Source organism: Bombus flavifrons, chromosome 14 (assembly GCF_040668555.2).
Source record: "Bombus flavifrons isolate JBK064 chromosome 14, iyBomFlav1_principal, whole genome shotgun sequence".
Lineage (NCBI taxonomy): Eukaryota > Metazoa > Arthropoda > Insecta > Hymenoptera > Apidae > Bombus > Bombus flavifrons.
Genome location: NC_138455.1, coordinates 8,273,082 through 8,297,780, shown reverse-complemented (window position 1 = coordinate 8,297,780; position 24,699 = coordinate 8,273,082). Strand labels below are relative to the sequence as shown.

At 43.3% G+C, this 24,699-nt stretch overlaps 2 protein-coding genes across 3 annotated transcripts; both read right to left on the bottom strand.

Annotated features, from left to right (window-relative positions):
* Nucleotides 1-181: 181 nt before the first annotated feature.
* On the bottom strand, nt 182-15,043 carry anne (polyamine-transporting ATPase anne boleyn). Of its 2 annotated transcripts, none has more exons than XM_069127330.1 (11): nt 14,732-15,043; nt 6,631-6,715; nt 6,330-6,557; nt 6,127-6,263; nt 5,861-6,017; nt 5,573-5,777; nt 5,164-5,502; nt 3,915-4,866; nt 3,329-3,836; nt 2,985-3,166; nt 182-2,913 (listed from the first exon to the last, which is right to left on the bottom strand). In XM_069127330.1, exons 1-11 carry the CDS (start codon nt 14,736-14,738, stop codon nt 1,478-1,480), a joined length of 4,236 nt encoding a protein of 1,411 aa, XP_068983431.1. In that variant the 5' UTR covers nt 14,739-15,043; the 3' UTR covers nt 182-1,477. The 2 variants fall into 2 exon arrangements, with proteins under 2 accessions (XP_068983431.1, XP_068983430.1); XM_069127329.1 differs by lacking the exon at nt 14,732-15,043 and adding an exon at nt 6,959-10,093.
* Nucleotides 15,044-15,892: 849 nt separating this feature from the next.
* On the bottom strand, nt 15,893-24,694 carry LOC138186564 (uncharacterized). The gene is made up of 4 exons (XM_069126554.1): nt 23,963-24,694; nt 17,592-17,677; nt 17,300-17,524; nt 15,893-17,194 (listed from the first exon to the last, which is right to left on the bottom strand). Exons 2-4 carry the CDS (start codon nt 17,670-17,672, stop codon nt 16,541-16,543), a joined length of 960 nt encoding a protein of 319 aa, XP_068982655.1. The 5' UTR covers nt 17,673-17,677; nt 23,963-24,694; the 3' UTR covers nt 15,893-16,540.
* Between the last annotated feature and the right edge of the window lie 5 nt (nt 24,695-24,699).

The window sequence follows — 24,699 nt, the reverse complement described above, 5'->3', positions numbered from 1 at the left end:
GACAAAAAGCGTCTACATTCTTGACGTACGGTGTGAAATGTAACGATGTGGATATTTTGTAAATTAAGTGCGTGTGATATTCGTTTGTATTCGCGCTTAATAAATGTTCAGTTTTTTTATTTTATCATTGTCTATCTATTTCTTTTTGTGCGTTTTAACGGATGGGACGAAAGAACAAGGCTTTTACATTAAAAACATACTTTGTTATTCGACAACCGCTATAATTCAACGCAAGCTTAGCGTTGCAAATGATAGATTAACGCGCTTAAGTATATATTTTTCATTGCGTATATAAGTACACATTTATCTCGTTATTCGGTTTAACAGTAAGTATCTGCGACAACGAGCATCAAATTTCTGCATTTGCAAATCGCAGGACGTCGGTTCTCAAAGTTCTATTAAATAAGATTATCATGGGATAAACTACGGTATAGTTACAATTTTCCCATCTTCACACCAACAAAAAAGTACACTAACTTCCCGCTTTCACGACGAAATTTCACTATTTTTATACAAATAACTTTTTGTTCTACTAACGTTGATATCGCGTCGTTTTAGGTTGTCCGATACTTTTAATAACAACTGCTTGGTTATTATATCGAAAAAAGAAAAAGGCTCGTCGTGAAAACGGGAATATGATCAATTCCCTATAGTTTCCTAGTTTAGAAAATTCATTAGCATTCGCAACCATCTATACATCTTGTCACACAAAACGCGTGATCCATGTATTATATTATCTTTAATTTATTTTTTAAGTATATCTTTGAAACCGCAGTGAAAAAAGACGGCGTCTAAACGCGAAAGAGATCCCCAAAAAAAAAAAAAAAAAAAAAAAAAGAAAAGAACGTATCTAACTATCTATTTCGTTCGACCTGCGCCAAGGTGATTGCTCTTCGACGGGCCATTGCTCCCTGACGGCAGAGTAAGTTAAAATTCATCATCTAAGTTAAATAAACTAATGATAATACTTTCTCTTTCGAGTCTGGTATGCTCGAATACTAGTAGAGGAGGAGGACGAAGAAAGATCAGGTCAAAAGGGACCCCTTCAGTTGATCTACCGTACGATGCTCGTGGGATGCATCGTTGGTTACCAAGCTGTCGTGAATGCCGCGGCATTCTAAATGCACTCTTGTGAACGATATTTAGATTAGAGATCGCGTCGGAAATTTGTCATATTATTTCTTCCAGTTGAATGCTGGTGATTTGAAACTTTCCTGGTCGTCTCTGAATTAAACGTTCCTGAGTGATTCCGTATAGTAGCTGAAAACAGTCTTGTATTGCAATTGTCATGGGACAACAAATGCACTGGCAGATAATGTAGAGATACTTCGTGACAATCCGGTCTATGAAATCGGGCAGGTACGTCGAATAGCAAACAGTATCGTTTTTCAAACTTGAAACGATTACCGTTCGTTGCTCGAAGTACCGTTCTTTGATCACTACCAATTCAAATCCCACGAGGATAAATCGCTCTCTTCTACGACGGTAGAATATCGAGTTCAAGGACACTTTGTGTACTGGGAGACAAGCCATATTCGCTTTTGTGCATCAAGGCGCTCTTCAAATCCCTCAGTTTCTGCGGTTGAAGAGCCATAGCGGTGTTCCTAGGCAGGGTTGCGATTGGATTTGTGCTGTGGCTCTTAAAACTGGCTTTTTCGTACCGATTGATCCCTTTCTCCGATTCCGAATTGTATCTTCTCTTCGCTGTTAGCTCTATGTTCGGTTGCTTCAGCACGGAATCTCTGTCCTCGAAGCAAGGAACCGTTTGCATGGATACGGTGTTTCTGCGATCGTTGAACAAGGACTTGGGATTTAGAGTGACTTCTCTGGCAGAGCCAAAGTGCTTGAAGTTCTCACAGATCGGACTGTTCATGAAGCTCGTGTCCACAGGATGACAGGACTCGGGAACGCGTTTCTCGATCTTGATCTCGGTGACGTTTTGACGAATCAGAATATCGGGAGCAGCTTCTGGTAACGGTTCTTGGGAGATCGGTGGCCATTTTAAATCGCGTGCCATGTCACGGTCAATCGCGAGGAACTTTCGTCTAGATTTGTCTATGTTATGCCAACGATAGCGTAATTTTCTAAACACGAGGTAGTCAACAAAGAAGTACTCCATTAGCAACGAGATCACGAAATTGACGATACCGTAGCCGACCAAGATGAAGCGGAAGCCAACGTTCTCTGGAAGAATCAGCTCGAACCAGTCACTCAGCCACTCAAAGGGAAAGGTTGCGAGGTAAACGGAGAAGAGGCTGAGACAAATAAACGAGGTGAGCAGACCGTAATTCGTGAACAGAGACTTTCTATATGGATGACCCTTAGAGAACGTCACAGCTAGAATGATATACTGCATGGAACTGATTATGAAAACTGTGTAATTTTCGGTACAGCTCACATCGTCCTTGTTCTCAGCAGCTTTCTCCGTGGCATTGAACGGTTTGAACCAATCCATTTGTTGAAGATGCCATAGACTAACGGACTGAAATAGAGCCACAATCAAAATTTGCGTCACTAAGCTAAGAATGGGAGTGATGCTGATGAGACTGTTCAGAGGAGCTGTCTTGACTAATGGACCATCGTAAGCCTCGGTACGACCAAAGAAGAAAGCGAAGATCGAGATGATAAAGAGATCTATGTAGAGGAACTCGATGTCTGTCAAATTCGACTCGAAACTGTACAGCAGCATCACGGAGATGAATTGAGTGAGCGAATAACTCGCCATATACTTGAAAATTCCGAAGGAAGTGACCAAAGCTGCGCGACCTTCTCGAATCACGGTCAATACGCAAGAAATGTTCGTCTCGCGGCTGGTAAACGGCGATGCTACTGAAGATTCAGTGTCAGAGAGAGAAATTCCTGTGTGGGCAGCTTTCAAAGCTCCACAGTCGTTTGCCCCATCACCTACCATAGCTGAAAATAATATTTAAAATTAACATTTCAATCAAGATAATATAAATTGTTTGAAGAATTCAGTTACGTACCAACATAGTATCCCAAAGATTGCAATTCCTGAACGAGTTGTTGCTTCTGGTCTGGAGACATCCTCGCAAAGATTGCTCCACGAGTGGCAAGTTTGGGAATCAGTTCTGGGTAATATTGTTTGACTAGTGCCCACGTTTTACCCGTGAGTGAAAACACGTATTTGTTTTTTGAATGCTGTAAGCTGAAACAATGACACACAAAAGTGAGAAATTAGATGTTAACACGTTCGCTATCGGATTAATTTAAATTTAATCCTAAACTATAAAATAAACAAATGTGTAAGTTTCGCACTAATTTACTGTAGTAGTAAATGTGATAATGATGTATAGCTGAATGAACTTACTCGTCGGCTAAATAATTGACATCGTTATCGAACTGATTGTTCCCAAAGGAGCCACTCTCCACTGTTTCCAAGCTAGCTACACTATTCAAATCAGTCATTTCGCTGAGATCTCCGTGTCCCATAGATGGCTGACTGCTGCTCTTCGTGAAATAGATTTGTGGTTTCATCTGGTTCTGCTGAGTGGCAGAGACTGCAATGACGGATGTACCTGGCTTCACGATGTCACAGTCTCTGGCAACGGACAGTGCAGTCAGCATATTGTCGCCAGTCACCATGACAGTCTTTATACAGGCAGTGTTTAATGCACTGATCACAGGCGTGGTTTCTGGTTTCAATCTATTTTCCATGATGACGAATGCTATGAACGTCAGATCGGACTCTGCAGACTCGCGACTCAATCGCTGGACCTTGGCGTAAGGAAGACGATTCAAAGATTTGTGTGCGAGGCCGATCACACGGTAGCCTTCCGAAGTATAGTCTTGTAACACAGCGCCAAAATCTGCTGGGACTATAAAAACAATACGATTAGTCATAACTTGAAGAGAGTTTAAAACACAAAATTTAAAAGATGTGTTGCAATATTTACTGGATTCTGCTCTGGAGAGGCTGAGAATCATTTCTGGGCTGCCTTTGCAATAGAGGTCGTAATGATTAGCTCCCAACGTCCTGGTAATCACGCTCATCCTTTGGAGACTAGATGTGAACGGAAATTGACGAACGATTCCAATTTCTAAACCTTGCTCCCCCAATTCTGTCGTGGAACCAGTCAACGTGGTATCAAGGTTGTTTAAAGAGATGTTATCGATCACGTCAGAAGACATAGAATTTTGTCGGCTGATCGAGATTCTTATTTCGTTGGGTAGCTTCTTCAATAGATTGGAGCCTTTTGGTGGTCGCACTATTGTAGGGAAAAGCATCGAGAATTTTGACGTATCGGATACGTCGGGCTCTTCCAAGCTCCAACCCGTAGACTCAAACATTTTTAGGTCGAGTGGATCTCCGACAAGTTGATTTTCTATTATAGTGATTCCGTGGCAAGTCACCATTCCGATGAGAAGATCGTTTAGGGGCAAGGATGTAATATCTTTAATAGGCGGCTGGAATTTCTTATCGATGGTATTCACTACGCCCCACATGTCGAGACCATCTTCAGTCAGCGTTCCAGTTTTGTCAAAACAGATGCAGTCAATTGATCCTGACACATTGATTGTTCTTGGACTCGTACAGTAAATCTTGTTTTTCTCAAGTCTGCGTTGTGCCACCATTCGACCAACTGTCATAGCCGCTGGTAGAGCTGGCGGTACTACGATGGTAACCAGATCTAACGCTTCAAGAGCGATGTGATGGTTTGGGACACCTCTCATAGCCTTTGTCACAATGGTGTAAATCACGCCAATACTAGCTATACCAGCCAATAATACGACGAACTTGTAAGAATCTTGTTCAAACTTGAAATCGACGGGTGGAGGATACATAATGGATCTGACCAGTCCACCTTTGCTGGTGTTGAACCCAGTTCTCACGACAACAGCCAAAACCTACAAGAAAAATAAATTATGTGATCAATAATCATTGATCATTTTCCAAAGTCCCTATACAACAATTAGACTGCAGAATTTTATAAATTTATAGAAAATTTAAAAGCATAGAAATAAAATGTATAGAATGCATAGAATACATATAATATGCAAGAATATATAAAATATTTAAAGAAACAAATCTCTGTTCAGGTCTCATCTTTTTCAATTCTGCCCGTAAAAATATGAATTTGCATAGATATGTTTAGTAATAACGAACTTAGAAAATTAATCAGAAATTCTAATGTTTCAAGTTACCTTCTCTGAACCGTAGTATCTCGTTTGAATAACTCGAGTACCACAGAACAGCGTATGTCTTGCATGTTCCTTAATGTCGTATATCATTTCATTGGACGAAGGAATAGGTGTTTTTGTGACAGGAACCGACTCTCCGGTCAACATAGATTCATTCAGAATGCAATTCCCAGTCAGAAGCACTGCGTCACAAGGCATCAAACAACCATGAGATGGAATAACCAAAATATCACCAGGTACTAATTTTTCAGCAGGCACGGTCGCTGTTTGCCCAGTCGCGCGGTCTCTCATCACCGTTGCCACGTCGGAAGAGTATACAGTGGAACGTAAGTTGTGTTGGTTCTACAAAAGGAACCTTGGTTATTAATATAATTCAGAGATTGACGCAACAAGCGGCCGAAAAGTTGCATACCCGACGAGTCTGGAAGACTGCCATAATTATGCCGACGCTGGACATGGCCAAGATGACCATGGCGTAATAATAATAGTTGTCGGCAATCCAGAGACAAAAACTAAACAGTTGGAAGACGTAGAATGGATTAAGGACCTCGAGACAAAGCAGCGTTAGAATACTCTTTACTTGAATCACGATTTCATTGTTTCCATAAACGCAACGTCTGTAAAGAAATCGGAAAATATTTTTTAGATAATGTCGCAAAGTAGATTTGTTATGTTTATGGGAATTTTTGTGCATAATTGCCTCATATGCTGTTCAAGCGAATTTAATCCTTGCATTTGATGTAATGTGGAAGTTAGGACACCAACGTCTAAACCACGAAGTTTTAGGAACTCGGATCTCTCGGGGTCCCAAACGTAAGTTAACTTCTTGCATTGGAACAGGGTGATCGACGGAACCTCTGTACACAAATATAAATTGATTAATTTTTTATATGAAGAAGAAATATTTTTTAGAAGACTTTCCTTACCATAAAAAGAAAATATTTCTATTAATCGTTGAATACTTACGTTTAAATTGTCCACCGGCTAAATGCAGCGAGAGTGAGGGAGGATATTCTTCCTTTACTTCCTTGACGGTTATCATGCTGCCGTTCTCCATCCATGGTTCATTATCAATCAATGATTTTCCATCGAAAGGTTTACCGCTTGAAATATATGTAAAATATTAGTTTGATAAAATAGTTGTCGTTGATAAAATAAGGAATGCTTACAGTATATCCTGAGTGGCCAAAGTCTGCAATTTCTTTACGTAATAACTCGTGTGTTTTCCTTGGAACTTTTCTACGAGCAAAACGGTGTCTGCGGTTTCTAATTGACATTTGGAATGAGTTGCCAACAACATAAGATGCGGTATCCAGTGAAAGACCAATCTAAGAAGCCCTCCGGTAATGATAATCAAGAACCAAGTAACAGCGGTTAGAATATTGTTTCTCTTGTATCTAGAAGAAATAGGAAAAGGCGTTGCATAACATCGTGACACTTTCAACACACGATATGTATGTATGTACCTACCCATAAATTTCCATTTGATCTTCTTCACCAGGGTTGATGTAATCGATACCATTCTTTAGGTGGAGAATTCCATTGCCCCTGGTTCCTGAAATAACACAATGGCCAAATAATTAGATCGATATAATCGACGACAGGCGATGAAATTTCATAGAAATAACCGCGTGAAATAAATTGCTTCGTAACAACGTGAAATGCTCGTAATCATCAATTAAACGGACTATCAATGGTACGTTATTTATGGACGGCGATTTCATTCGGTAGGATCGTCAAGGACGATTCGATAGAATCGCTGCCAAATAATTTGATTAAGTAGGCGGTGATCTCTTACCCTCCAAAAGTTCCGTTTTCTGCTCGCGCTGTTGATCAGCGGTGGTATTAGTACCGCGTGTTCCAAACACGCTGTACGCGTTTCTGGCGAAGCTCAAGTTCAATTTATTCGGAGTAGGCGGCATGATGATCGCAGAAAAAGGAGCGGATCTTAAGCGCGAATACTATATATGTATATGTAATATCTATATATATATATAATATATATATATTATATTATATATATATATCTGTTTCTCCTCTCTCTTTTTAAATTTGGTACAATTGTTCGTGGTCTCACGGGAGATCACTCAGCGAGGATACTGCTTGCGGTATCACGACAGGGGGTTTTCCCTTTCGACGTTTCTTGTCCTTCTTCCCAATTTGAATCCTTAATCGTTTCACAACTACATTTTACCACTACTCTTATCACCTACGATTTATTGTCTATGGGTCAACCGCGGACCCGTTTGTTGTTGTTGTTTTATTCAACAACGGTATAAACGAAGAGAAGAAAAAACAAGAACAACGACACAAAGTTCGTCAACTGGCTTCAGAGGGAGATTGACGAGAATAAAATACTCGTGACAAGAGAGAAAAATGGGATTCTAGCCGAAACCAATTGAACGGTTCAGATGTGGCTCCCCTAGGAATAATGCAAGACGAGGAGATCGCTCTTTTAGGCAATAACCCCGTCTGCTACCGACACCGATTACCCGCCATTTTCGGGTCCGTCTTCAATGTTCTCGACGTAAATCTCAACAGAGCGTTCTCTTGCATTTGGCTGACATCGACAGGGACCAAGATGCGTCAGGATATAGCGGTATCCTGTCGAATGGGTCGAGGTTTGAAGATCTTCCTTCCACGAGAGTTCAAGTGGCAGTGGCTAGTTGTTTGAGTGGCAGGACAACGATGACGTTGACGATGAAACAGTAGCTGATGCTATCGCTTCGGACCTGCCCCCGAGTTCCTGGATTCGTGTCAGTCGCCAGGATCAGTAAGCTTTCGCCAGCCAATTCGTGGCGTGGTCACTGCTCGTTCACCTTCGCTCATACCGCGTCGTACGCACGCCTGTTTTGAATCTCTGTCGGCCAATCTCGGATGAAGCAGCTGAGGCTCTTCGAAATCCCAGCAGTCCACCAGAGATCTCTTCGTCTTGCCCTTGTCTCTCGCGGCCGATCCAATGTTACCTCGACCTTTTGTTCCGCAGCCAACTTCTATCGCCTCTCTTGCATTCTCGTGCCTCCCTTTTGCTGCCTCAACGTGCGATCTCAAATACATTACGGGTTATAAGAGTATTTTGGATGCCGTCGGGTGTGTCGATCGGCAGGGAAACTTCGTGGATCCTCTTCGATCAATAGAGATCTGTCTTATCGATTAAACGATCGGGTCGATAAATGATGTATCGATCGTACGACTAACGATATTGTTCCAAGATTTTCACAATCACTAAGTAAATCGATTTATAATGCGATTCTCGATTTTCTAAGGATTTGAGTACACGAGTGTTCGATTGAAAAGTACAATTGATCACAGGGAGAAAATGTCTAGATTGAGAGTAAATGTCGATTCTAACAGATCCACGAAAGAAAAGAAAAATTATTGTTCGCGATCGAGAGTATTTCGCTCTTTTATATAATGTTCGCTTCACGGTTTCGTGAATTTCGAACACCTATATATAGAATTGATTACGTCAACGTCCAAGTTCTTTTGTCGAAGGTGATCACACGTCTCCCACGAGCTCCTTCAATGATTAACACTTTTATTTTTTCATGCGCGAAAACCGATGCACTCGTTTTTAGCACTGCTCCTCACTCGTAATTATCACTCGTGATCCGGCTGTTCAATCCTGACTAATCGCCCTCGCGGCTCAAACGTACTCGAATTCTTGCTCTTTCCCACGGTTATGGCCTTTGCTTTGCTGTTCGTCGGATGATTCTTTCAGATGATCCGTTTAAACGATTCACCCTCTTCGGGACTTCTAAGTACAGAGAACACGGTGCAATAGTTTGTACCTAGTATCTTACTCATGCTGATGATTTCAATTCGTTCGTACGCGTCGATGATCAGCTCCGCCCTGTTAGGCCTCCGTAAATTAGGAAACAGAAAAGAAAAAATCTCTCTCCTCCAGGAAGTCACTTTGCACACGGTCGTTTCACTTGCGTTTCATGCATCTGTGGCCGTTTTCGGGTTTCTCGCTCACGACACTCACTACGTCTGCCTCTGTCGACATGCACCGTGTCGGTTTATAAGCGCTCACGTTCGAGGAAAAACGACACCTTTCCTTCTCGCATGCCTGTTAATTTTTTTCCTTGAAAAGCCCACGATCCGTTGGAACTCTTTCAAACCGCTTCGTGCAATGTGCTCACAATGGATCTAAGATGGCGACTAGCCAGTCGTTCCTTTGTAGCTGTACACCGAAATGTTTTCTTTCTCTTCCTTCCACGACCGCGTTTGTCCAATGATTCTCGCTCGGCGACAACGATTCGTTCGACGAGTTTCGTGGTAGACCGGTTCGTACGATCACTCTGAAACACTGACAAGTACGAAACAGCTGGCACAAAGCGCTCGCCCCAATTACAACGAGATTCCAGACGCAAGTGTATTAAGGGAATCGTTTGGCATTAGCAGAAGACTTGCGCTCTTGCCTGCTTCGATCCCGGTTCAGGGGCGTACTCTTCGCCGCCTTTTCAGGTACGCCACGTGTCTCGTTTCGTTACTCGACTCCGAAACGCCGATTCGATTACGCTCTGTCAACGTTTTATGAAACGCTGAACCGCAGCTACATCGACGAATTCGCAAACGTTTGCTAATCCACATGTGAATATTTACACGGCACGACGTATCAACAATTTCTCACGATTAAATAGAAGTGTCGAGAATTTTCTTTAATTCTATAAGTTACGAGGCATTGAGGGCGCCAGTTGTTTGGTTCGATTAAAATAGAAAAGTCTTCCCAATTGCACGATTGAATGAAAATATTCGTTTGGAGTAACTTTATCAAAATCTTAACTTATTCTTCGACAGCTGTCATGGTATAATTCAATTTGTCATTTTGTGATTATCGACGTTCTCAAGGGCTAACTAGCGAGCTTCGTGGCACCAGGTTTAGTGATGCCGTACCTGAGATATCCCTACCATTTGGTTTTGCCTCGACCTACGACGACGTTGCCGTTCGTGAGTCATTTGTTCTCACTAAATCGCCTTCCGTGGCACGAGTACGTCCCTGTTAATTGCATGGGACTTAAAATGCATGCGCCTGTTTTCATGGCGATTCCTCTTCCACTACCCTGTAAGTGATTATCGAAGAAGCGCACCTGTTTAGGTGTTGTAGCGGCGAAACCCAGGCAAATCGAACGGTTTACCCGCTCCAGCCGTCCTCGTCATCGTCCCACTCTCTCTCTCTCTCTCTCTCTCTCTCTTTCTTTCTCTCTTTCTCTCTTCGATTCTTCATTGGAGTATTGAACGAGCCCGAAAGCCTCGTGGTCGATACTCTGTTCGAGTTAACTTTCTGCTTTACTATGGCCAGCACGTGCCAAGCGTCTGAAACGTTCACACCTAACTCTCGTGCGGCTGGTGGGGCATTTCTTTGCCGTACCCTCTTTTAGATAACTCCGAGTTTAACCTTTCAAGGCACATTCAGCGCGTTAGCGATTATTGGAGCTTCAACAGAAGTTTCTTTTATCCGATAAAACAGAGTCCGAAGAGAATAGGGTCAAGTTTAAAATGAGATTACTAGATTTCATAAATATATAGCGTGTTATTTAAGGAATAACATTTCAGTGTTTTGATGATATAAGTAATGGAGATACGTATATCGTTGAGCTTGAATCTTGTTACGTTCCATTCGTTTGAATGAAAACAGATGCTAATAATATGATACTACGCATCGACTACAAGTCAGATTGTTGTTACACGCAATCGTCAATGACTGAGATGACGTTAAAGACCATAGAAAGAAAGAGAGAGAGAGAGAGAGAGAGAGAGAGAGAGAGAGAGAGAGAGAGAGAGAGCGTAAATATGTGACTATTCGGTCTGAAGATATCTGAATTATCCTAACAATGAGGAAAGACACCTGAAGTTGTTTTGTAACTCATCGTTGCGACGGTTTTTCCTGGAATTGTTAGCTCCGTCTTATTCGAATTTCTTTTATCGTACAGGACGTATCGTAGATATCGTATTTGCGTACAGGAATCGTTGAATGTCGTAATTACATCAAGAGATAGCGAAACTTATGTAAGGTGAATATTGTAAACTGTGTGAATGGTGACACGCGATTTTCCGGCGCCGCAGACGCGATGCTTTGTACTCGTATAATTTCGCGCCGTTAGCTTTTCTTGATGAAGGAATCGCACGATTTCCGGTTAATCGATGGATGTTTCTCGTTTATCTCGTTTATCGTAGCTTCGATTATTCGATCACGTTCCACGTGTACACTTGGTGATTTTATTGATCAAATAAAGCGGTGTATAGTTACCTATGTTACAAATTAGTCTATCCGGTAATCGGTCACGTTTCATCTGCAAACGTCTGAAATTTGATACACAGTATGATAAAGTTAGATAACATTTATTGTTAGAGTAACCGTGGCTTATCGATAACAGGTTTCTACTTTCCGATGTTTAGATGTGACGAAGATCGTTCATATTAATTCAATGAGCACATTAGATTCGCTGGGTCGTTATATAAGATCAGTAGGTTTTCGCGAACGTCTGTAAATATCGATAGCCTTAAACTGGCAGCTTTTGTGGAAACATGAAAGTGGACGTTATTTTTTGCTCGTTCAGTGTCGCACAACTGACTACTTTAATAAGCGTAACTTGAGCGATAGGTCGAGGCTACTGACAGAAATTGAAATTAAAGATATTACGTTTCTTCCTTTTGTAATCTATCGAAATTTTGAAAGTTCTTTAGTTGATGTTGTTTTTTTACGAAAATTATCTTATCAGACATTATTGAGACGTTTATCGAACCAATTACGTTTTCTATCGTTCAAACGAGGAAATTCTATTTATATCAATTGGATCATCGAGATGATACTCGCTGAATCGAGGACATGTTATCGCGAAGAGACAGTTTCTTGTTTCTTGTCCAATTTTCGTCATTGATAAAGCTCGAGATCTCGACGATAAATCGTTACGTGGATTCTTTTCTCTGTTCCGATTCCCGAATTTAAATACGCGTCACGGAAGGCAGACGAGTGTCGACCTCCGTGCTATTTTCGAACGAGTCGTGTCGTCGACCGATTCGATGAAAATCGTCTCATATTCTACTTACTTGTTCGTCTTTTCGACTCGCTCCCAGCATTTAGAAGCATGCGCGGTGAACGTCATGGCCGTTTGAACTTTTCGCGTCTATAATAATCCAGTGACTCGACCCTGATTTTGTTGTCGACTGAAATTTCGACGGAGTCATCCGCGTTTCCGACGCGCGAATTATTAACTGAGTTATTTACAACGCGTGATCTGTCCGGAAACACGCATTTCTCGTGGAACATCATCTTCAAGAATGTGCAATTGACAATTATAGTTTTGCCTCAAGCTCCTCACGCACAGAGATTCTCGCTAACAGTCGTTTGAAGAAATACCGACGAGTACATCTCCTCACATGGAAAATTATTTCCTATTATTTCTGCATCTAAGTATTTTCGCACTTTAGAAATCAACAATACAATCGTAATATAACGAGATTTCAGAATGGAACGAGATAAAGTTGCTTTTTGCTCGTATCTGTTTCACAAAATCGGCTTGTATTTCTTTTTAATGATAGACACGAAGGAAAAATACTTGATTTGTGAATGATGTCTGATTGCAGCGCATAACCTTCGGGGTTATCACGAAGCGGAGCTTCATGTGGTCTATACATCTGTAAAATTGAACGAGAGAGCCTGATCAACGCGGAAATACAGTCGATTTCGTGGATAAATACGAGAATATGGATTGTTTGTGTGAATTGTTTTCGTGATTGATAAGGATCATAATCTTCAAAGAATGAAATTGATATTTGTCATTACCCGATTCTATTTAGATGTCTTCCGATAAGGAACCTGCTATCCATATCAGATTAATGCGAACACGCTTTGCCGTTTTGATAAACCGATTTTCGGAAATGGAGTTGCACGTGCGTAGCCAGCTACGTGATATCGCACACATTTATTACACAAGACGTTATAATTGTTCTCCGATAAGGAAATCTTGCTTAATTTCAACGTGATTTCACAAAACCGTTTCTTCACAGGAGATACAGGCGGTGCGCGTCAGACGAGAAACAGTACAGAAACACAATATGAAACACTGAGAATTTGATTAGTAGGGTTGATGAACTGATAACGCCGAGAAATTGACTCGATGTAACAGCAAAATTTCTGATCAAACAGGTAAGAACTTTTGTATGATTAAAAGCAAAATACAGGAATCGGGAAACTGTTCGATGCAAGTTTAGCGTCAAAGAATTTACAATTCTAATTGTACTTTAGTCACCAATTGATAAGGCTCGTTTCTTTCGCGTTGCCGTATTGCGTTAAGGCTTTTTAGTAGATCAATTTTTTTAAATCATTATGTTAGAACGCATAGGCTGAGGACGCGGTATCGCGGCAGCCCGACAACTTCGTTCGTTAAATGTGTCACCTCTTAATTGACGAATCGTTTCGAATGGACGGGGGTCATTTGTGAGGACATTAGAGTAACTCGTGTCTGCTACTTATATATATATATACATACTTCGAATTCGAAACGTTTTTAGCCACGTGCGATACACTTCGGTGAAAATAGACTCAAGGAGAAATTATAGTAATTGATGCTCGTCATTTTCCTTTCTTTTTTACTATCTCTTTCAAAACCAATCCTCGAGCAAAAGTTACCATGATTTATCGATTACGGAATCTCCCTCGAGCGATAATCAGCAGCTATTGCAAAGCAATTTCTTCTAATTAGTCTTTTCCTAACTTTCATGAATCGATATCGGTTGGTAGATCGATATCGATTTCACTTGAATAAAATAAAAGAATATTTAAGGTACAACGAAATTAATTAATTGATCATGGGTAATGTCGATAATGTTCGTAATCACGATATTGACAAAACTCCTCTTGATAATTATCGCCTCTAAAATAGATCGGTTGCAACGAAAGAACTATAGTTATTAGCTATTTCGACACTATGTTATTTTCACAAACCCAATGTCCAACCCAATTCGTCACGAAACGAATTATCTATCGCATTTATTGTAAATCATAATTTCGATTTGAGATTCGAAAACTGTATCTATGCATGTAGTTTCTGTCGGGCAGGCTAATCTCGATCAACGTTTCGGATCCTTTCGATTTTATATCCCTATCGATTCGGGATTACAAACGTCGATCGAGTATTGCCATAACGTTGAGCAACCGGAGACCGGTCGAGGACTGACGCAGAGGAAAGTTTCGCTGTTACTTTTATACGTGGAACCGGCTATACATAAACAGAACGTTCGTCTGTGTTAATATAACCAGCACGACACATTAATCACTCAGCTTGGTGAACGTGTAGCCATCGTGATTCCAATTTTATCCAGATTTCAATTTTCTTGGATTTGTGACGCTTCAAAATTCTAACAACAGCTCTTATACTTAAACCATTCAAAGCCAGTGTTTCTTAAAACCTAAGGATTTGTAGGCTTGACATTTAAAGACCTTCAAATTCTGAAGACCCCCATAAATCTTCCTAAATCTACAATTTCTAGTTTGTCAAGGACCGTACAATGTGTTCACCCAAGACCATCACCAAGCAACGTATTCGTTGATATAACAAAAGCCTACCGTTCATGGCGCTTATCCTCAGCTCGGAGGAGGCTGGTTCGAAATTGGTGTTCTCCACTTTTGTATCGTGACGACGACGACGTTGGTGATGGTGGTTGGACAGGTGGGCATTTAGAAGTAATCGAACACCAAGGGAACGCCGGGCATCGCGTGTCACCGGGCGCCGTGATTGTCGTTTTTGTTTCCCGAGAGATCAGCAACGAGGCAACATAATTTCGGTGGCACGCGCAGCTGCGCTGTCAAGAGAAACGCTACGCGACCGCGCAGAAAAGCAGCAGGGACGCGCAACGGAGCGCCGAGCAACACTGTCGTCGCGTCGCTCCTCTCGCGAGTTCTTCGCCCCGTTACCGAGCTATACGTAATAGCTTTCATGTACCGGCGATCCACGCGAATCTACGCCGCTGATTGGTTGAGACCAATTCCTTATCAGCGAACATTGTTCCGTTGGAACCGATGTTTCAAAACGGATCCGGTCCTTGTCCCTGTCGATCTACCGATTTCGAGTAAATGCAGCTAGTTAACACGCCTCGAGTAATTAGACACTTGATGTTAGACACAATTACACGCCTGACCGTGGAGTTAATCTTGTGCAATTAATGGCTTTTCGCTAGATTTCTGACTCAAGTTCATCGAGTAGTTTTAGCCTATTAGGAACTTCGTCTAACCGTCTCAGCGATTTCTCGCGGTTTATCTCTGACAATTCAGAGTCCGTCGCTCTCTTGACGCAAGATGTTTATCGCAAACTCTTAAAAAGAATACGTTACTGAGATTGTGAGAAGTATTTGATTTTAAATCGTGGAAGAAAAGTGAACGGTTTTCCCGTACTCACGAGGAAAATTGATGAGCGTGTTTGTTTTTGTTCGAGGAGAAAGTGTCGACGTAGACAAGACGTTGCTCGAGATTTCGTTCATCTTTATTGGTTTCTTTTCTAGTGGTTCTGAACGCGGTGTTAATTGCTTTATTTGCATTCTTTCTTGCGCACCTATGGCACGACTTGCCAAGTCGAGCCTCGTACGAGTTCCCTTTTTCTTGTTCGTTCGTTTTATTTTCATTCACGACCGTTCTTCCCTTAGTTTCGCAGGAATTTTATTTGTTGTTTTATTTCTTCGAAAATTGGAGAATCGATTCGTCAGGAAAATGATCGGGGAAGTACCAGGAAAATGTTGTACGGACTTCGTTTATTCTCTGCGAGACAATGGATATAATGTATACTTTTAAAGCAATCAACAAGATATAACGCCTTTGGACGTCTACAATGGTTGCCAGTTGTGCTAATTACGAGCTAAAAATTCCGAACGTACGTATATTCCATCATTAGGCGCGCGAGTATATTAAATAGTTAATTAATATAATAATAATTAAAATATATATTAGAATTTCTCTCTCCCCTTTTTCTTCGTTTCCGTATCGTCAACTTTTGCTCAACAACGTTTCCTAAATACGATTAAACCCTGACGAGATTTCTCACATCGAACCCAAGTTTCCAAGCTAGCTTCTCAAGAGTAACAGTTTAAAAGATATCCATCTTTTGCTTACTAAAAAGTACATATAAAAAGGAAAGAAATAAAAACGTAGAATTTTCCTATTTACAGATATATCGTTCGCGAGATAAGTCGAATCTCTAGTTTCTAGATCGAATCGAACAATTTACTACGGACTGGACTAGGTCACGAATGAATCTTAACAAATATAGAGAAGATATGATCTCATTCGCTAATACCAAACACATTTCTATCAACTTTGTTTGATCGAAGTTTCAAACTCGACCAAACACGCGTTGCCATCACGAGAAGACATACATTCTAAATCTCAGAAATCTTTCTTCTTATCCTTATCCACTAATACGTTGTCGTGGTAGCTGATTTCCTGACCGGGAACAGCTGGATGAAGATAGTGCGGTTCCACGTCGATCTTCTCTTTCACGTCGGGATCTAAAACCATCGAATGATGAGGTCCTCGATGAAGCACCGTCGTCGAGTGGTGCTGTTGCTGTTGTTGCTGCTGCTGCTTTCCAGTCGATTGATGCTGATGTTGATGTAGATGCTGATGAGTGTGCTGCTTCTCCTCCTCTTGGCCGTACTTGTCCAACAACTCCCTTAGTTTGTCGAAGTCGATGTCCTCATCGATTTTCGAGAACAGCTCCTTGGCTCCAGATTGCTCCAACTTCTCAGAGTCCTTGAGCTGCTTGAAGAGCTGTAAGAATCTCTCGTTAGCCTGAACACCATCTCTGGTGGTATTTTTGGAGGAGTTCAAGTTTGGGTTTTCCAAGAGATCTGGTTTTTCGTGAATGACGTTCACATTCTTATCCAAGTTCTCCACGGTTAATTGTTGAAGCAGAGTATTGTAATCTGGCTTGATCCTAGACGTTTCCATACAGGAGCTGCAGGAACAATTGGTGATAATTTGCACTTTCTTCTGCATGGTGATCGGATTGTTCGTCTCGTCCTTGCAGTCCAGCGTAACCTAAACGATCAAATAAACTAGTCAATTTTAACGAAACACCTTCGCAATTTATACAGTCGATCGATGTATGTGGCTTCCGAACAGCTGATATATTTATTCGCCTACCGTGTGCCAAACGCTGTCCAAAGGCTGACAAGAGTCACAGTAAGGTCTGATTAGGTCACCAGGAGCGGAAGGTTCGCTGTGTGGCACCATGTACGAGAAACAAGCTCCCACGCAAACGTTGTTATCCAATTCCTGTGAGGAGCATTGCGGCCACGTGACGACTTGCTTTATGGGAGTCGTCTTGCACCAGCTGTGCTTGTCGGGGTACAGTACGATGTTGTGAACCTTAAATAACCAGTAACGTCACTCTACGGAATAAATCAAAGGGAAATCGAGTGAAAGATCGATAAACCTTGTGCTCGCGATGGGCGTGTAGGGTGGCCGCCTGGAGGAACAGCGCGATCACCACTGTCAGATGACACGTCGGTCGCATGATCCCTGAAACAACAGAAGGAGAGAGAGAGGGTATCCGAATCTTTCCGACTGGACGGTCGTTGCCAATAAATTAGTCGCCAAGTAAAGAGCAGTCAAATTTCTAAGTGTGCCCGAACTTTCTCCGTTCTGATTTGTCGCGTCAAACATAATCGAGTATGGATAGCCGAAGAGACGAAGGAATTTCGCGATTGCGATTCGAGGCGCGGCGTGCATCGTGTGCACGTGTGCACAACGCGTATTCGTTGGTCCCCACCCCGAATGAATGAAAGTCCGTGGCTCTCTTTCTCTCGTGGTGTGCCTCTCCCGAGGTCTCAGGTTCGACGACCGTCTGAAATTACGTCACCGGGATTTGTCGTGGTGCCGCTTCTCCATTCTTCCTTTTTCTTCATTTTCGCATCGCGTGAATTTTGTTTAAAACAAGCTACACGCGGGGAGCATCGTAAACGCAGGGAGAGCTACCGAGCGGTTTTTTAGGAGGAGGAACAGGGGTGTTAGTGAAAAGAAAAAGAGCGGGAAAGAAGCCACATCGGAACATCGCGGCAGCGAGTTCATTCATAAATCGTTAAGGCCGATTCCTTGATTCCAGTCGAGAGCGGGGTGCTCGAGTTTTAAGTCACCGAGATCTTAAGATAACGGAATTCCCCGTGGCCTGACGGGATCGAGAGAAAAACGAGACTTTCTCGTGGATATCTCGACCATAAATAGCGGCGGATTTAAGCTACGAGGTTTGAATACGGGATATGCTCCTTCCGGCGGTATAAGACATTTTTTGAGGTCAGATCGTAGAGGGTAAAAGTTTCTTGTTATCTGTCAGAATTTGGGAGAGGAATCGTCGTTGGCTCGATCAACATTTCAATTTTCACGAATAGAGTAAGCAAAGACACGAAGGAAAAGGCAAAGGGTTGGGTAGATTTAAAATCTTTACCAGGAAGCAATCAGTGGCGGAGGAAGCGCAGTCTCAATTATCGTGACCAGTCGAGCTTGCACGAGCTTGTTTTATTTCCACGGAGCAATCGGTAATGAAGCAATAATTCCGCAGCAGCGTGATAAAAGGAACGAAGGAGCAATACGTGTATATGTAGACCGGCTGAATCGATGGCGACCGAGAAAAAAAGCGTCAATCTCATCGTACGATCTTTCTTGATCTTTCGGAGATCACCACGGGAACAAGTGGCACGAACGACAAGGTAAAAGGATGTGCAGGCCCAATTACGAGAGATCGGCCCCTTTTTTGGCCCTCGAAAAATCTCGGATCCGTTTCACCGCGGAGCATCAGGGAACCCACCACCGTGCATCCTCCGTCCTTCAGGAATTTACTTTGTCGTTGGACTCGCGAGTTGAATTCCTGACAACAGAAAGAATCTCGTCCCTCTACGAACAATTGGTCGCCGGTATTTCCAGGAGAGGATCAACTTTTCGTTCCCCTCCGTTGCATTTCAATACCGATCTTTCGACCTTTTCTTATTCTTCCGCAGGCTTCCTCCTTATCCAACGTTTCATTCGACGATCCTCTTTTTTCCATCGTTCCTTTCTTAGGTCGAATCCACTATTTCTGCTTCTACTTCGAAGAATCGCGCCGGCATCGAAGTGTTCGACTTATCAAGCCCGATCGAATAGTCGAAAATAAAATTTGAAAGGTTATCGGTGATCCTCTTGCAACGTAACACCTGCTGCAAATTGGCCTAAAGATACGATAGTCGAAAAATTAGAGCTCCCAGCTGATTCTTGTTGAATCACCCTGTACGTGGCCACGAGGGGAGGTGTGCGACTACAAGGTTCGGCCGCCCATCTCATTTCCACAAGCGGTGATTTGAATGACCGAGTAGGATACAACAGGGACGTACTTACTTAATCCGGACGAGTCCGATAGCTTACAACAAGCACCACTTCGTTCTATCCAAACAATTATCTTTACATATTGTGTAGTCTTTACATATTACGTATCTTCGTGCTTCTATCAGACAGACCGCGTTAAATGTCTACAATGGCGAAAAATCAATTTTTATCTACCTTTGATTTATCGCTTAAGACACGCGGCCAATGGCAAATATTTTTCTTTCAATTATTTTCATCGAACTTGTAGTTCAAACTACTAGAACTTAAGAAGAGACGAGTCAAGTAAGAAGTACGAGCTAGCGCGATCGACGTGAAAAATAACGAGACGTTGGAGGAAGAGGATCGAGATAAATACGGCCCTGGCCGGGTCGCAGCCAGAAGTCCAAAGCTCTTTGTTGCTGCGCCACCTTCTCTTCTCGCCTCTAGGTCCGTGTCGGTGGCATGGAGGACCTCCGGTCCACCTCCTTCTCCACCTTCCTCCCAGTCCCGTTCCTTCGATTTGCTCGTGTCGTCGAGAAACGAGGGACGAAGACAGGCTGGCCAGAGGCGAGGCAGAGCGAGCGAAAGAGTCGACAGAAAGAGACGGTAGAGGGTCCTGCGCCCAGCCGCGAGATTAATTTGATTTTCAACCAAATTTGACGCGCCCCCGAGCCTAGGCGGCCAAGCACAAAGGGTGCCGCGATCTGTGCACGCTACAGACGAGATCTGTTGGCTCGGTCGGCGTTGGCTTCTTCTCGCGGGACCTTTTAAAAAGCACAAGGATTAAATCCGTTCGACTCGAGCTTAACACCTACGAGAACGAGCGGCCCGCGGACGCGACGTGCCGCACTTCCAGGAAGCTTCTAATAGGAATTCATATTTCATTCGGACTTTCCCTTGGCGAGAGAAGAATTATGTTTGGCAAACCTGAACGACGACTTGGGGCGGGCCGAGCGGAGAACGCGTGGAGAATCGGCGTTAAACACTCCGTAGGATTTTATTGTTCGGCTCGAGCCGTTCTTCGTCAGATTATTCTTCGAATAACAAACTATTTGTCGTTATTAAGAAAAATGTGAATGCGAATGGAGAATAGACAAGGATGAGAAGTAAAGCGTAATCGAACCAAAGTTTGTACGGCCCTGATGCCCGAGGCACGCAAGATACTTTCATGATCTCTTTGCCGATGTGCCACAGTACTTAGGCGCGAGAGAAAAGAGAAGAAGGGGAATATTCGCAGCCAGTACGAAGGAAGGAAGAAGAAACACTAGGAGTAAAATGGTTCAAGTTGCTCGACCAATGGTAGTCGTCGGGGAATACGTATAGGTTCTCGCTGGTGGTATCAAAGGACTAGAGCTACTCCGTAGCTCGATCACCTTCACCATGCTTCATCTAGGCATACCCATAAGCGGAAGAATGACTGGTGGGTACACAGAGACGAAGTAGGAGTTTCTTATTTTTCGAATTCCTCTCCTACGAGAGAAGCGCAACCGGAGAAAGGTATATACACGCCTATGATCGTTTCGTACCGTGAAATCTTGCGTCGACGAAGGTCTCGGACTTCGAAAAAAGAAGGTCCGAGAAAGAAAAACGGTACGCGGCCCTGATTATTGCGATAGATTAGCGTATAATTTTGGAGCGCAATATGTTCTTCCATTTTAATGAGAAATCCCTATCTTTCGATTTGGTCTAGCCCAATTTCGCATTTTGCGACCGTCCTTTGCTCGTCTTTTTTCCGCAATACGGTGCCGTGGCCGAACTAATAGGGGGGCCCGCAGGGTGAGGGTCCAGAAGGGGAGCAAAATAAAAGAGGAATCGACGAGAGGGAGGACGCAGAACGCGCCAAAAGCGAGAGGGAACCAGAGGAAGGCAGGCGAAAAGGAGCGAGAAGGTAACTGGGGAGGGTCTGCAAGAAAAAGAAAAAGAGGAGTTTGCCAACAGCACCGGAGGAAGCCCCGAAAACACGCTGGACGTGTGGCGCCATCTCGGCTCCTTTTTTTTCTTCCTCCTTCTCCGCCACTCGCCGCGCACACCCCCCGTGCTTGTTCCTCGTGCTTTTGTTACTTCGCCCATACTAATTCTTCGCGAGCTGCACGGCGTGCCCAGAGTGCGTGGGGAGAAATCGACTCGAGAAGGGGAATGGGCCCCGAGCGAAGGGGAAGGGGCCCTGTGCATCGACCAGTGTCGGATTAAGCTGCTTTCGCACCCTCTTCGTACCTTGATTAGATCGCAATTTTAAGCTCGCTAAAATTTCAACACCGCCCGTAGCGGTTTCACGCTTTCGAAGTCTTGATTATCGTTGCCAACGTCTGCCGCGTTTAAGTTTAGACGTGTCTCTGACTGAACTGTACCGGGCGAAACTAGGAGGGTACGCGCACGAAATATGATACACCTGTGCTTTTCGCGTAACCATAAGCTCCGTGGAACGATGGAATTGTAATTTTTTAAATTGATCGACAGTAGAATCGGATATGAACGTAATCGCTAAAACACCGAGGGGGAGCAAAAAGAGGAAATAGCTAGTGTGTGTACCGCCTTAAGAATTCTCTCTCGGTGTGGTAGCCCCCACGAGAGCGCGGTCCACATACCTGCAAACGAACGTTCTTAAAAGGGAGGGCAGAGCCCAAGAACAGGTCGTTAAAATGTAATGACATTGTTGTTTTTAATGCTCGCCTCTTTAAAACGGGCCCTTTCGTCTTCCTCGAGCTTGCTCGCTACTCTTTCGCTCTCTCTTCCTACTTCTTTCCCGTTTTCTGACGAGAGATGCAAAAAAGCGATCGCGAGTCATCTTGCTCCGTTTTCATCCGATTTCCTCCTTTTTTACCTTTCTTCTCTAGGAAAAAAGAAACGTTCTCGCGGAGAAGGCATAGATCAGAGAGAAAATGAAAAGCTCCGATTTTATTCCGAGAGGTATCGCAAATTTCTGGCTCTAAATGTTGCTCTCACGAAACAGGCGGCAATTTGTATGTCATTACTTTAATGATCTTTTGTGGCAACCGATAACCCGTTACCTGAGCTACAGACACCGTACCCACTAAAAGATGACACAGCTACTTTTGGTCGCTTTTGCAGCCTGGCCTCGCAGCTATCGGTATCAAGTGTCATGGACCCCCAGGAAGCCTTCGATTTTTCTTACCTCGCTACGTGTTGTACAAGCCTAGCCGAGGAATATTTTTAAAAAAAGAACGTAGAAAGAGATACGCGTGAACGCGTGCGTGTAACCGTCACGGCCAACCAGTGAAATTTTTTGGAGAAGACATAATCGTGCCACTTAACGATAGGTTGGAGAATACCAATTAAACGAGAGGTAATACACTGTTCATTTTCTCGTGTCCAATTACTCGAAAGGCGCGAACATGGTCGCATTAGCGACTGTCGGTTCCAAGCTCGCTTCGGCGATCCTCGACTACCTGTAGTTTTAAAAAGAAGCGCACCATAAGATGTAATTAAGCGTGGACCATTCTTGAGAGAATGAGACTGGTTGATGATATTACGATGTTTACGGAATGAAGTAACATGTCCAATAATAGACTTCATTTTACGTATCTACAATTTGTTCAAGGAATTATCGTGTCTCCTTCGAATTTCTTTTCCCTTTCTTCTTTTCTCTCTTTTCTCTTTTTTTTTTTTTGACTACCGTAACTTTGCTATAAATTTTTTAACAAAAAATTTATTTAGTTTGCGAGATTAACTCGCGTGAATGTTTCGATCGAGAAAGCCGAGAAATGGATGGTAAATTTTTGTCAGAGATTTTGGGGAATTAGCCAATTAACTGCACGGTGGCAAGTCGAGGCAGTCGCAAAAGGTCTTCATTAGAAAGGACCCGATGGCGAGTTGGCTACCGCACAACAGTTTAGCTTGGAAGTTAAGTGTTGCGTCTAAGAAGAGCTATCATTAACTCGAGAATAGGGTCTGGTATTAGGATTAGTGGGCAAAACGTTTTGGATAGGGTGTTTCTCAACTATTTAAGTCCGGAGTCCCTGTCCCTTGGCCACTTTCGAACAGTCTGTGATCATCGCAACTTCTCTCAGCTGGTGTTAACATTCCTTTACTTCGAATGGAGACCACCGGAAAGGGATCTGCCTTCCGGTGATCGTGACGCAAGAGAAAGATAGCGACAGAGTGAATCGAGGAATCGTACGCGCCTTATACGCTGTTATACGCTGTTACACGCTGTTGTTCGTTGTTATAATGGTATCGGTACCTATCGGTGTCTATAATTGCTTTGAAAAAAACATCTACATGAGGTCAAGGGATCGTCACCAGGGAACACTTATAAAGTATGGAGAGCCAGAAAAAAGCTAGAGTATTCCAAGTACGAAATCTCGCTGCTATTTCGATATTGTTATCGAATCTACGATATCGTGGATTCCCGTAGCACACGCATCACGTAGTCTGGCAACTCTGGCAACGATCTCGAGCCACCAGCAAGCGTACGGCGGCAGCCTTGGCTTTTCTGAAGAAACTGTCACTCACCTCCGTGTACGTCAGCGACGTTGCGAACTACGCACCACTCTAGAAATTTGCCGAGAGCAGAAAAAGGATCGGCAGACAGTTTCGAAAACGGGAACGATCTCCGTGCGATAGTCTGTTGCTCGCGACTTTTCACTCGTTCCTCGGCCGGAACTTCGCCGTTCTTGCCCGGCCGGCGATAACAACCGGATCAGAGGAAGATCTGTAGCGACAAATTTGAAGAACGGTTTGCCTCGAAACACGGAGATCCGATATGAGGTTGAGCCGAACCGAGCTGAGCTGAACACGAAACTGTGCTGCCGATCTCTCGTGTTCCGTTCTCCTCCTCCTCTTGCTCCACCTCCACCACCACCGGAGTCTCCTTCAGCTCCTCCTTCTACTCGGTACGTTCGGTTCCGCGCCGTTCTCGTTCCGTTCTCTCTCTTTCTCGTTCTCGCAGCTTCTCCAGGTATTCTCGTGGAAACAGAAAGAGAAAGGATCATTCTCTGAACGAGATGGAGAGGGGAGGAATCAACGGTAAGCAAGAGAGATCTTTGACTACCTCTACAACGACGTCGCGTGTACTGTAAAAAGCAAGATCGCCCGAGGCCTTACACCTCGAACCAGTAAAACTTGTCGTACGCTAGTGCCAAAGTGTGCTCGTCCCGAGTTTTGATTGCCAGTTTAGCTGTTACCTCGTTTGTCCGATTATGAGAAGCGATTCGGCCGTCTTCACGATGATACTAGATGAAAACCAATTC

Bases quoted from the DNA above. Each gene is read 5' to 3' on its own strand.
- anne (XM_069127329.1), bottom strand. From the start codon at position 7,082: ATGCCGCCTACTCCGAATAAATTGAACTTGAGCTTCGCCAGAAACGCG. The intron at 6,716-6,958 runs GTAAGAGATCAC...GTGTTATTTCAG, and splicing joins GAAAACGGAACTTTTGGAGG to GAACCAGGGGCAATGGAATT. The intron at 4,867-5,163 runs GTAACTTGAAAC...TTTTTCTTGTAG, and splicing joins GATACTACGGTTCAGAGAAG to GTTTTGGCTGTTGTCGTGAG.
- LOC138186564 (XM_069126554.1), bottom strand. From the start codon at position 17,672: ATGCGACCGACGTGTCATCTGACAGTGGTGATCGCGCTGTTCCTCCAG. The intron at 17,525-17,591 runs GTTTATCGATCT...TGGTTATTTAAG, and splicing joins ACGCCCATCGCGAGCACAAG to GTTCACAACATCGTACTGTA. The intron at 17,195-17,299 runs GTAGGCGAATAA...TTGATCGTTTAG, and splicing joins TGGACAGCGTTTGGCACACG to GTTACGCTGGACTGCAAGGA.